Source organism: Schistocerca serialis, chromosome 4 (assembly GCF_023864345.2).
Source record: "Schistocerca serialis cubense isolate TAMUIC-IGC-003099 chromosome 4, iqSchSeri2.2, whole genome shotgun sequence".
Taxonomy (NCBI): domain Eukaryota; kingdom Metazoa; phylum Arthropoda; class Insecta; order Orthoptera; family Acrididae; genus Schistocerca; species Schistocerca serialis.
The window spans coordinates 34,147,253-34,159,871 of record NC_064641.1 but is presented as its reverse complement, the minus strand read 5'-3'; the positions used below and the strand labels follow the sequence as shown (position 1 = coordinate 34,159,871).

General features: G+C 38.1%; 1 protein-coding gene across 1 annotated transcript in view; it reads left to right on the top strand.

The window, feature by feature from the left end:
* LOC126473956 (E3 SUMO-protein ligase NSE2-like) overlaps positions 1-12,619 on the top strand; it is a 57,526-nt gene that overhangs the window by 22,985 nt on the left and 21,922 nt on the right. Inside the window, exon 3 of the mRNA XM_050101326.1 lies at positions 10,306-10,411. Within this exon, the coding sequence (XP_049957283.1) occupies positions 10,306-10,411 (106 nt within the window). The remainder of the gene's footprint in view (positions 1-10,305; positions 10,412-12,619) is intronic.

Genomic DNA, 12,619 nt, shown 5'->3' with positions numbered 1-12,619 from the left:
TGTTCTAACGGAATGTTGTCTACTCCCGGGGCCTTGTTTTGACTCAGGTCATTCAGTGCTCAGTCAAACTCTTCACGCAGTATCGTATGTCCCATTTCATCTTCATCTACATCCTCTTCCATTTCAATAATATTGTCCTCAAGTACATCACCCTTGTATAGACCCTCTATATACTCCTTCCACCTTTCTGCTTTTCCCTCTTTGCTCAGAACTGGGTTTCCATCTGAGCTCTTGATATTTATACAAGTGACTCTCTTTTCTCCAAAGGTCTCTTTAATTTTCCTGTAGGCTGTATCTATCTTACCCCTAGTGAGATAAGCCTCTACATCCTTACATTTGTCCTCTAGCCATGCCTGCTTAGCCATTTTGCACTTCCTGTCGATATCATTTTTGAGACGTTTGTATTCCTTTTTGCCTGCTTCATTTACTGCATTTTTATATTTTCTCCTTTCATCAATTAAATTCAATATTTCTTCTGTTACCCAAGGATTTCTACTAGCCCTCGTCTTTTTACCTGCCTTCACTACTTCATCCCTCAGAGCTACCCATTCGTCTTCTACTGTATTTCTTTCCCCCATTCCTGTCAATTGTTCCCTTATACCGTCCCTGAAACTCTGTACAACCTCTGGTTTAGTCAGTTTATCCAGGTCCCATCTCCTTAAATTCCCACCTTTTTGCAATTTCTTCAGTTTTAATCTACAGTTCATAACCAATAGATTGTGGTCAGAGTCCACATCTGCCCCTGGAAATGTCCTACAATTTAAAACCTGGTTCCTAAATCTCTGTCTTACCATTATATAATCTATGTGATACCTTTTAGTATCTCCAGGATTCTTCCATGTATACAACCTTCTTTTATGATTCTTGAACCAAGTGTTAGCTATGATTAAGTTATGCTCTGTGCAAAATTCTACCAGACGGCTTCCTCTTTCATTTCTTAGCCCCAATCCATATTCACCTACTATGTTTCCTTCTCTCCCTTTTCCTACTGTCGAATTCCAGTCACCCATGAGTATTAAATTTTCGTCTCCCTTCACTACCTGAATAATTTCTTTTATCTCATCATACATTTCTTCAATTTCTTCGTCATCTGCAGAGCTAGTTGGCATATAAACTTGTACTACTGTAGTAGGCGTGGGCTTCGTGTCTATCTTGGCCACAATAATGTGTTCATTATGCTGTTTGTAGTAGCTTACCCGCACTCCTATTTTTTTATTCATTGTTAAACCTACTCCTGCATTACCCCTATTTGATTTTGTATTTATAACCCTGTATTCACCTGACCAGAAGTCTTGTTCCTCCTGCCACCGAACTTCCCTAATTCCCACTATATCTAACTTTAACCTATCCATTTCCCTTTTTAAATTTTCTAACCTACCTGCCCGATTAAGGGCTCTGACATTCCACCCTCCGATCCGTAGAATGCCACTGGGCATGTATAACAATTCTTCCATGACAGTTTTAAAGTCATTCGAAGAAAGTCTATACTCAGTAGTGTGGAAATATCCAGATCATGCAATATTAGTTGGAGCTGACATTAACCTACTGATTATAGACTGAGACATCAATGGATTCATTGCAGCAGGTATGGACAGGCAGTCTTGCGAAGTGCTTCTGAACACAGTTGTCTGAAAACTGTCTTGGCACCTAAGTCAACAATGCACATGCAGTGCAAATATTTTAGACCTTCTAGCTACAAACAGTCCTGACCTTGCTGATGGTATCAGTATAGCGACAGGAATGAGTGAGCATGATGTCTTTATAGTGACAATGGGTACTAAAGTTAGCAAATCGGTCAAGAAGGTTAGGAGAGTATTTTTGCTCAAAGAGCAAATAAGCAGGTGCAAGCATCCCACTTTGACAATGAATGGACATCATGAAGTTCCAGTGGGATGAAAGTAGAGGAATTGTGGAAAAAATTTAAACAGATTGTGAACCCTGCTCAGGAGCAGTATGTACCGAGTCAATGGATTAAGACTGGAAAAGATCCACCATGGTTTGATAACAAAATTCAGAAAATGCTGAGGAAGCAAAGATTGTTGCACTGATAGTAGTAGTTGTAGCAGCAGCAGCAACAACTTTATTCATCCGTAGATCTCTTTTTACAAGGATATAGGACATTTCAAAGTATTTACAAATTTAGACCAATTTAAAATAACCTAATTTGTATACACATTTATTTACAGACTTCGAGTTAGAGACAATCATTAGATTTACTCCTGGTATACAATACTTTTTTTACAGATAACTTATTAAATAATGTATTGCCACACTTTTCACTCATATCTCACTATCAGTCACTGCACACACACACACACACACACACACACACACACACACACACACACTGGTGATCTCTGGGCCATTTTCTGTACCGCAACTTCCCACTTGCCATCCTGAAAAACTGAGTCAGCATTCCTCCATAATGAGTGAGTTGTTGAGCTCAGAAAGTGGAAGAGGTGTTAGTATTGTGCTACGCGTAGCTTGGGGGTAAGTATTTCTAAAAAGGAAAAAAACATAAAGTGAAGGTGTTATGTGGAATGTTGGATGTTTTATAATCATTATTATTATTATTATTATTATTATTATTATTTATTTGTATAACATTTTTTTATCAAACCCCTACTCTGTTTTATCTAAGTAATACATCATTGTATAAAATGTATTGCATAACAGGTACTTTTTAGCTGCCTTTTTAAATAAGTGTATTTTTGCAATTTCTTTAATCTCTTGTGGTAATTTATTGTACAGTTTTATTCTGTGGTAGAAAATGCTGTTTTGAGTTTTATGTTTATTTTTTCTTGGTAAATGTAAGTTGAGTCTCTCTCTTGTTGCATGGTCATGGACAGAGCTGTTTGTGTAGTAATTACCAGTGTTATTTTTGGTGTGTACAACTGACTGGTAAATGTATTCACATGGAGCAGTTAAAATCCCCAGTGTTCTGAACAGATCTTTACAATGAGCTCGACTAGTATTTTTGGTTATTATTCTTAAGGCTCTTTCCTGGAGTTTGAAAATTGTGTTCATATTTTGTGCGTTTGTTCCCCAAAAAGAATGCCATAGCTAAGAATTTGAGTGTACATATGAATAATATGTAACTAAAAGACATTGCATGTTACACACTGATGATAGGATTCTAAGGGCATAACATGGTGATGACATTCTGTTTGCACGTACCTTTGTGTGTTCACACCACTTCAGCTGAGAAACAATGTTCATTCCTAGAAATTTTGCATTTGTTATACTGCCTATAGAGGTGTCATCTACATTTAATTTAACATTGTCATTTTTACTCTTCAAACTGAAATTCGTGGCATCAGGTTTCTTTATATTCAATGTCACTTTATTGCTTATTGACCAATCATAAACTTCCTTGAGAGTTTCATTTGCTGTCTCAGCAAGGGGTTCTCTTGTTTCCTCAGGGACTATAATATTGCTGTCATCAGCGAAGAGAATTTTTTCACCATGAGTAACATTACTGGGAAAGTCATTGATGTATATCAGGAATAGTATTGGTCCTAATATGCGACGTTGCGGATCCCCTATATTGATGTATTTTGGTTCTGATAAGTGTTTTACTAAATGTTTAGATCTATTTGAAGTATGTGTTATCTCTACTGTTTGTACCCTATCTGCTAGGTATGATTGAAACCAGTCATTAGCTACCCCTCTTATTCGTAATGCTTCTAATTTATTTAATAGAATCATGTGGTCAACTGTATCAAAGGCCTTAGAAAGATCTAAAAGTATGCCTGTGACACACTCATCTTTATCAAGAGCATCAAGTACAACTTTTGTGAATTCTACTGTGGCTGATTCCGTATTTCTGCCACTTTGGAAACTGAACTGTGATTCGCTTAAAAGATTGTATTTATTCAGTTAATTTGTTAATCTGTCTTTCATAATTGCTTCTATTATGTTTGAGAATGGTGACAGCAGGGAAATGGGCTGGTAATTTTCTATATCTTTTGCATTACCTTTCTTAAACAAAGGTACAACTCTTGCCTGTTTTAACTGCTCTTGAAATGTCACCTATGTGAAGGATTAATTTATTATATTTGTTAAGGGGGCTTGTATAATCCTTATGCATTGATTCAGTACACACAGTACTTCATCTAAGCCTACTGACTTTTTATTTTTTAGATTTTGAACATTTTTATTGACTTCATTCTCTGTGATTGGAAGTAACATCATTGTATTTAGTGCAACATTATTTATAGGTGTTATATTTGTTTGGGGGAATTTTTGCTGTAACTTCTCTGCAATACTTGAAAAATGCTCGTTTACATAGTTTGCTAAGTGTTGAGGATCATTTATTTCCTGATCCCCCTCCCCCTTAGCAGTATGTTATTCTGTGTTTGTCTCTCGCCGTTTCCTTTTGTATAACGTACCAGACTGCTTTGCTTTTATTGTCTGCATTATATATTATTTTGTCATTAAATGACTTTTTTGCAGCAATCAGCACCTTCCTATAGATCTTTTTGGATCTATGATAGAAATTTAAGAATTGTGGATCATTACGAATCTTTTTCATGGAACTGAAGTGTTTAAGTGTTTGGGAGGACTTCTTAATACCTGCTGTTATCCATCTGTTTTTGTGAGATGTTGATACAGACATGCATGCTTTTGGAAATGCCTTTTTGAAGTTCAATTTAAACAATGTGGAGAATTTAGAGAATTTCATATTCTCATTGATTTCCTTATACACTTCATCCAAGCTTTGTTATTCTAGTTATTTTGAAAAATCTTTTATTTTCATTTCTGATAGGTGTCGTTTGAAGGCTTGTAGTTTAGGGAATGATTCAGTGCCTGATTTTACTTTTGTTATTTGACAGAGATGGTCTGATAGTCCGAGATCTTTTACAGCTACATCATATTTTTGCCTGTCCATATTTGTGGCCACATGGTCAATTACTGATGCAGTCATTGTAGTAACCCTTGTTGCGCTATTGACCAGTAGGGACATGACAAAACTTTGAAGGATGTTTATGAAGGTGCTGCTGGATTCATTTATGATATTAGTGTTGATGTTAATGTCCCCACACAGAATTATGTTGACCTTTGTACTTGAGACTTTATCTAAAACTTCTGTTAATTTATTGCAAAAAGTGCCCACACTACCACTGGGAGATCTATACACACACAAAATGATTAATTTCTTGGTGATATCAAGCCCTGTTAATTCAATAGCTGATATTTCAAAGTGTTTGTCTTCACTTACTGAACTGAGGTCATGTCTTGATTTGAACTGTGTTCCTTTTCTGAAATAAATGCATGGTCCTCCACCCCTTGAAGTAGTTCTGCAGTAAGAGTTTGCCCTTTCATATAATGATAATACTATATGTTGGATTTCTGTGTCTCTACACCAGTGCTCAGTAATACAAACTACTGTGCGGTTCAAAGAATGGAGCTCAACTTCTAATAGTTGTATTTTATTTTTTATTGATTGCATGTTTTGAGGGAGGATTGTTAACTCTGTTGTGAAATGTCCCATGTTACTCTTTCCAATGGTTTGTTTTTCTTAGTGGCATCTGGTATGTGTGATATCTGCAGTGTTAAAATCTGTCTTGTGAGTGATTGTTTCAGTATTTTTTAAACTACTGGAGATACTCTTTAAGTAGGGGAACCTGTTGTCTGGATTTATCCCAAAAAAGACGTACTTTACCTACATATGACAACAGGTATTTGACCATGTGTGGCCCGAGATCCACCCCCTATACTTTCATGAATCAGCTGTACCAGTCTTCCCATCCTAGTCCTGTGTAGGTGTAGGCCATGCCTAGTGAAACCCCATCTGTTGATAGTCCCGACGGGCACCAGATAAACATGAGCAAAGTTGGCTATCCTCAGACCAATCCCTAACCCCACATTGATTTGCCTCACAGCTCCATCAAGTTGTGGTCGATAATGACGCCGGAACAGCTCAACAAAGTGTACGCTGGTGCCATGAGTCAGGAAAGCTATCTTGTCCATGTCATCTGTTGATAGTCCCGACGGGCACAAGATAAACATGAGCAAAGTTGGCTATCCTCAGACCAACCCCTAACCCCACATTGATTTGCCTCACAGCTCCATCAAGTTGTGGTCGATAATGACGCCGGAACAGCTCAACAAAGTGTACGTTGGTGCCATGAGTCAGGAAAGCTATCTTGTCCACGTCACCACCTATATCATATGCCCCATCCGTGTCCAAACTGTTTCCTGCCCCACCCACTATCACTACATGGTCTTCTTTTGTAAAGTCCTTACATAAAGACCCTAGGTCCTCTATCACATGACTTAGCCCTGCATTTGGCTTGAAGATACTGGTGGTCTGGTATGCTGCCCCTAAACTTTCCTGTAACTGTGGGCCTACACCTCGCCCATGGCTACTACCTAGCAGCAGCACTTTCTTCTTCCTAACACTTTGTACATTCCTAGGCTTCTTGGCCGTGGTTGAAGTGTGCTGCGCATTTCCTGCTCCTCATTCTACCTGAAGCTCTTCTGCACTTAACTCTGGCAGTGGTAGATACCTGTTTTTGGTGTTGATGATAAAACTGTCAGATCGCATTCTCTTTCTTCCTATCCTCTTATGAGCTGCCAGTTCCCAGCCACCTCCTCCCCCCCTATTTCCCTTGATCCTTATGAATTCCTTCCTTGCTTCCTCCAACTGTGCCTGAAGAGTACAGATTTTCCTTTCCTGTTCCCCAATCAAAATGTTCCTACTGCATATTACTTTGCAGTTCCAGGAGAGAGCCTCTTCTGTTCTCCCAACATTCTCCCCACTGCATCCCCCCCCCTCCCCCCCCCCCTCCCAGTGAAAATGTTCCCCTCTACTCACTACTCTATAACAGCTCCCACATTTCTCACTCATGATCAGTTTGGAAGGAATAATTAAGTTTAAAGAATGTTTTAAATTTGTCAAGGAAGCAAGATTGGCTGTGTGTAAACAAAAAACGACACAAAGGCCTTATGTGCGGTGGTTGTTGTTTTTGTACTGTTTTAGAGCTACTTCCTTGAGAGTTTCATTTGCTGTCTCAGCAAGGGGTTCTCTTTGCTTTTAGACAATTTATGTTATCAGCAGTATTTGGTCAAGTTTTTAAATGTTTATAACTCGGAAAATTTAAGCCTAGATCACACATATCTAACTAGTAAACAATACGAAATGTGTTAGTTAAATACAATTTAGAAACTTTTAATTACACTTTTATTGCAACAGTAGACACTGATGAAACTTTTAGCTGTCTTTTTTTAAACAAATTTTACACTATCAAGAAAACCTGATTAGAATTTTTTGTGTTTATGTCACGCAAAATTTCGGATTATATTGCGATTATCGAGACTTCAACTAAAGAACAAGTTTTTTCAAGAACAAGCTCTGCTGGGATGCTAATATTCAGTTGTGTGACAAGAACGGACACTACAGCAAGCATACAAAACTCTCTGCCATGCACCATACAATGTCTTGTGGAGCATGTATGCAGATGCATATTTTCAAAGTTTAAATCAAGGAATTGGTTAGCAACCATTTATTAAAGTCAAAGAAAATTTCAGTAACTACTCTTTCTAAAACTATACTGGATTTGCTATTTATTCCGATGTTTGTATCACCTGCAGACAAAACAATCCTGGCTTCTGGTAACGTTATGGGGGAAAAGTGATACAGGGTGCATTTGTGCTGCTACCTCACTGCTCTCTTCTCACCACCATGGCCGAGCAGTGATGAAACAAAGCCACTGAGTCTTACTGGACCATTTAACCTGCACCATCACTGCTTCCCCTGTTGCTTGCTCCGATCCTCGCTAGATGATTATCTCTGTCTTGTTTGTTTTTTGTACCCTGACCATCACCATATCTCCTGAGACTTGAATCTTGATTGGCTGCTTCAAGGTCACTGAAACAGTGCCATGTAACAGTTGCAGGGTAATTACTCCTGGCGAGGAGCGAGGGTGCATCATAAAAGTACCTTAATATTCTAATTTTACTCGGGTGCCTATGACCTCGCGGCCTAGTACTCTAAACCACTAATCATTATCATTGTTTCATCTAATTTAGTTAAAAGGATGTTGTGATTTACAAAGTAAATTGCCCTTGACAGGCCACAGAATATACAAATAGTGTGTAACTTGTTATGTAATGAATTAAATAAGTTCTTGCTGCATACATTATAAGGCTCCTCAATATCAGAACCCTAGAGGTCTGAACTGTGACTTTGGTAACATATTATTTCCAATGATATTATTAATAAACCAATTGTATATTTCCCTTCACTAAAATTTTCGCCAGCAAAAGTAAAATTTGCCAGCATATCTTTATCTCCTCCTTTAGACAAAGGCTTAACTTCAGTTTTGCTTGAATCATATTGTTTACCGGACTTACTTACAAGGTCTGGGCACAAATGTGGAAACACCACAAAATGTGCATGCTTGAACATAAATGTTGATGCTAGCCAAGCCTACAGGTTGCACTGTTGTATTTAACCACAAATGGCACTTTCACAATGTCCTCAATACATTGCAAGTGTCTGTTCGGTCCAAATAGTATTCTGTGTGGTTGTGAGAGCATTGTATCAAAGCTAAATGAATTCAAATGTGGGCAAATTGATGGTGCCTGTATGGTGGGTGCTTACATAACCAAGGGAGTTGAAGTGTTTGGTGTTTCAAGAGGCACCTATCAAAGATTTATACCACGTACTGGGAAAGTGGAAAAACATCATCTGCACAGTTACAACCCGGATGAAAGTTTGTGTGGAGTGATTGTGGTGGACAGTTATTGAAGAGTATTGTGACAGAAAATAAAGGGGACAACAGTTGCAAAAGTCACTGCAGACCTGAATGTGACATTTACTAACCCTGTCAACACCAGAGCAGCATAAAGAGAGTTCCACAAGCAGGGAATTACAGGGTGCGCTGGAATTCCAAAACCACCCATGAGTGTTGCAAATGTTCATAATTGGAGAACTGGAAAACATGGTGCCAAAGCCATAAAACCTGGACTATGGAGCAGTGGAAGAATTTGATTGGATGAGTCTTGTTCACACTGTTTCTAACTTCTGGCCGCATTTACATTCTAAGAATGAAATATGACAGGTGTTTGGTGATGGTTTGGGCAGCTGTACCATAGCATTCTGTGGGCCAAATGGTTACTCTGTAATGTCACATTATTCCCAATGTGACCATTTTAAGCTGATCGGGTGCACCCATGGTTCAATGTTTGTTTCCCAGTTGTGATGGTGTGTTCCAAGATGACCAGTATCCGTGTTCACACAGCTCCCATTGTCCAGGGCTAGTTTTTTGAGCATGATAATGAATTGTCACATCTCTCCTTGCCACCACAATCTCAGTATCATTGAGATCTCAATATTATTGAGTCTTTGTGGTTTGCTTCGGAGAGAAGGGTGCATGATAACTATTGAGGCTTTTATGTCTATCATATTGATGTCATCATCATTACACTATTGGTGCAGTAATGTGCTGTTTACTGTTGCCAAATAATATAGTCTATTTTTCAACCAGCATTATTTTATTGCCACAAGCACTGACTGGACTCTGGCAAGGCACTGAAATCTTTGCAAATTAAGACACTTAGGTTTACCAGTGACAGTTGAAGTTACACAGTTCCTCCAGTGCTTCAAAAGTAGCTCATGCATTGTCATATGGAAACAAAGATAGAACATTCACTACAATATGAGCTTGAATTTAAAAAATATTGTTTTACCATTCATGCCAGTTTGCACATTTTTAACCATAGAGTATCCTGACTGTTTGCAAGTATCAGATCAGTATTGATCATACTCTGTACCACTCCGATACATTTTGAACTACAGTGAAGTTTCCTCTAACACATCTTGTAGGAGACGGACAAATTATGTGATTTTAGGAGCTAGACAAACATTACTTTCATAGGTAAATGTAATCTTCAGTAAAACATTTACAGTCATAGTAACTGTCTCTTTTTTTAATTTCCTTTACATCCTTGAGAATTGTTATAAATCTTCAACTTGATATCACTCATCCTCTGTTTTGTATAGGGTGAGATGGCCTAGAAATGAGCACTTTCAACTTTTTTGATGTCGAGCAATAGCTTAATTTGATAAAGTGGCACCATTATAGCAAGCCATAGGCTTCTTTTTCCGTTGTTCTTGCCCCTCCCCCTTTTCCAAACACATGACACACCCCCTTCCACTTACTTTACTCTGCTCACTATTTGAGCATTTGATGATGTGATGTGATTGGAAAATAAATTCAATTTACAAAGTGACTATCTCTGTGGTATAAGTGTTACTAGTTAACACAGAAAAATAAAATATTCTGATTTTGTTTCCAGTTGTATGAAAGACTTCTAAATGAAGAAGCAGCTAACAGACAAAATCCTAAAAGACATCAGATGTATTCCAGGTTAGAAAAAACCATTAAGGATTCTGTGGACAGAGGCATGTAACTAATTTATATTTTTTATTTTTATGTGTGTATTTCATTGTAGTTGTGTCAAATTGAATGTATTAATAAGAGCAGATCAGTTTCCTTGTGACTTCATATTTTGATGTAAATATGTAATTTTTTAAGTTCGTGCAATAGAAACTGATATACTTTTGTGTAACTATTTATGATGCAGAAGGCTTGAATATAACTGTGTATTTCATTCTGTACATTAAGTGTTAATTTAATCTGGAAGATTAATAAGTCCTATATATATTATTCTGATTCACAACATGGTCTTTTTTTCCTCATCCTCCCTCTTCACCACCACCACCACCACCACCACCACCACCACCAGCCCACTGACAGGTCTGATATGGCCCAGTATGATTTTCCCTCTTGTGCCAACCACTTCATATCAGAGTATCACTTGCACCAAACATTCTTCATTATTTATTGCATATTTTCCAGTCTCTGTCTTACTGAACAGTCTTTAACCTCTACAGCTTCCTGTAATACCATGTAAGTTATTTCCTGATGTCTTAACACTTGTTGTATCATCCTGTTCCTCCTTTTTGTCGGTGTTTTCCACACCGATTCTGTGGAGAACCTCCTTATTTCCTATCTTGTCAGTCCACCCAGTTTTCAGCATCCTTCTATAATATCATGCCTCAAACACTTCCACCTAACTTTCAACAGTCTTCTATAATATCACATCTCAAATGCTTCGCTTATCTTGCTCTTCAGTTTCCCACAGTCCATGATTCACTTCCGTACAATGCTGTACTCAAAACATACATTCTCAGAAATTACTTCCTCAAATGAAGGCTGGTGTTTTACATTAGTAGACTTCTTTTGACCCAGAATGTCCTCTTTTTCCAGCGCTAGTTGCTTTTTATCACCTCCATGCTTCGTCCTTGATGCTTTATTTTGCTCCCAAGGTAGCAGAATTTCTTCTTTTCTTCTATTTCATGGTTTCCAGTTTTGATGGTAAGTTTATCACAATCTCATACAAGGTAGCCCTCATTACTTTTGTCTTCGATCAATTTATCCTCAATCCATATTCTGTGCTCAGTAGACTGTTCATTCTATTCAGTATGTTCTTTAATTCTTCCTCAATTTCTCTGAGGATAGCAGTGTTATCGGAGAATCTTATTGTTGACATTCATTCACCCTGAATTTTAACTCCACTCCTAAACCTTTCCTTTATTTTTGTCATTGTTTCTTTGATGTACAGATTGAACGTTACGGGTGAAAGACTACATCGCTGTCTTACACCCTTTTTAATCCAAGTACTTTGTTCTTGATCTTTCATTCTTATTGCTGTTTCTTGATTTATATACATATTGTAGACCTCTCATCTTTCCCTATAACTCACAACTATTTTCGTACGTAATAATTTTTAACATCTTGCATAATTTTACATTGTTGAACACTTTTTCTGGGTCGATGGATCCAATGAGGCGTCTTGAGAAAGATCACATCTGCTTTCATTATCAAATGCAACATCAGAACTGCCTCTTTGGTGCCTTTAACATTCCTAAAACCACACTGATCAACACCTAAGAGATCTTCAGTTTTCTTTTCCATTGCTTTGTATATTGTTTTTGTCAGCAGCATGAGTGCTTGAACTGTAAGGCTGATTATGCAATAATTCTTACCTGGCCTTAGTATCTGCAGAATTGTGTGGATGATATTTTTGCAAAAGTCCAATGGCACGTTCCACTCTCACAGATTCTATACAACAACTTGAATAATCATATAGTTGCCATCCCCCCCTCCCAGCGATAGTAGAAATTCCAGAGGAATGTTATCTATGCTTTCTGCCTTATTTTATTTCAAGTCTTCCAAAGCTTTGTTGAACTGTGACTGTAATATTAGTTCCCCTATGTCTTCCGTGTCACCTCCCATTACCTCTTCTATCAAGTCTGAAGACTGTTCCTCCCCCTTGTAGTGATGTTCAGAGTATTCTTTCCACCTATCTACCCTCTCCTCTGTGTTTAACAACAGAATTCCTTCTGTGATCTTCGCACTATTAAGGAAAGCAAGAAAGCGTACTGGGTTCCCTTCATCAGCTCGTTCAACACTTTTACTCTGTCCTCTCTCATTTGGCCTGCACCGGATTTCCGGAACTACCGCCCACTCCCCGATCCCTGGTCTGACTGTGGCAGGAAACATCATAGTCGACCCTGTCGATGTTTCCAACGCTTTGGGCCAGTACT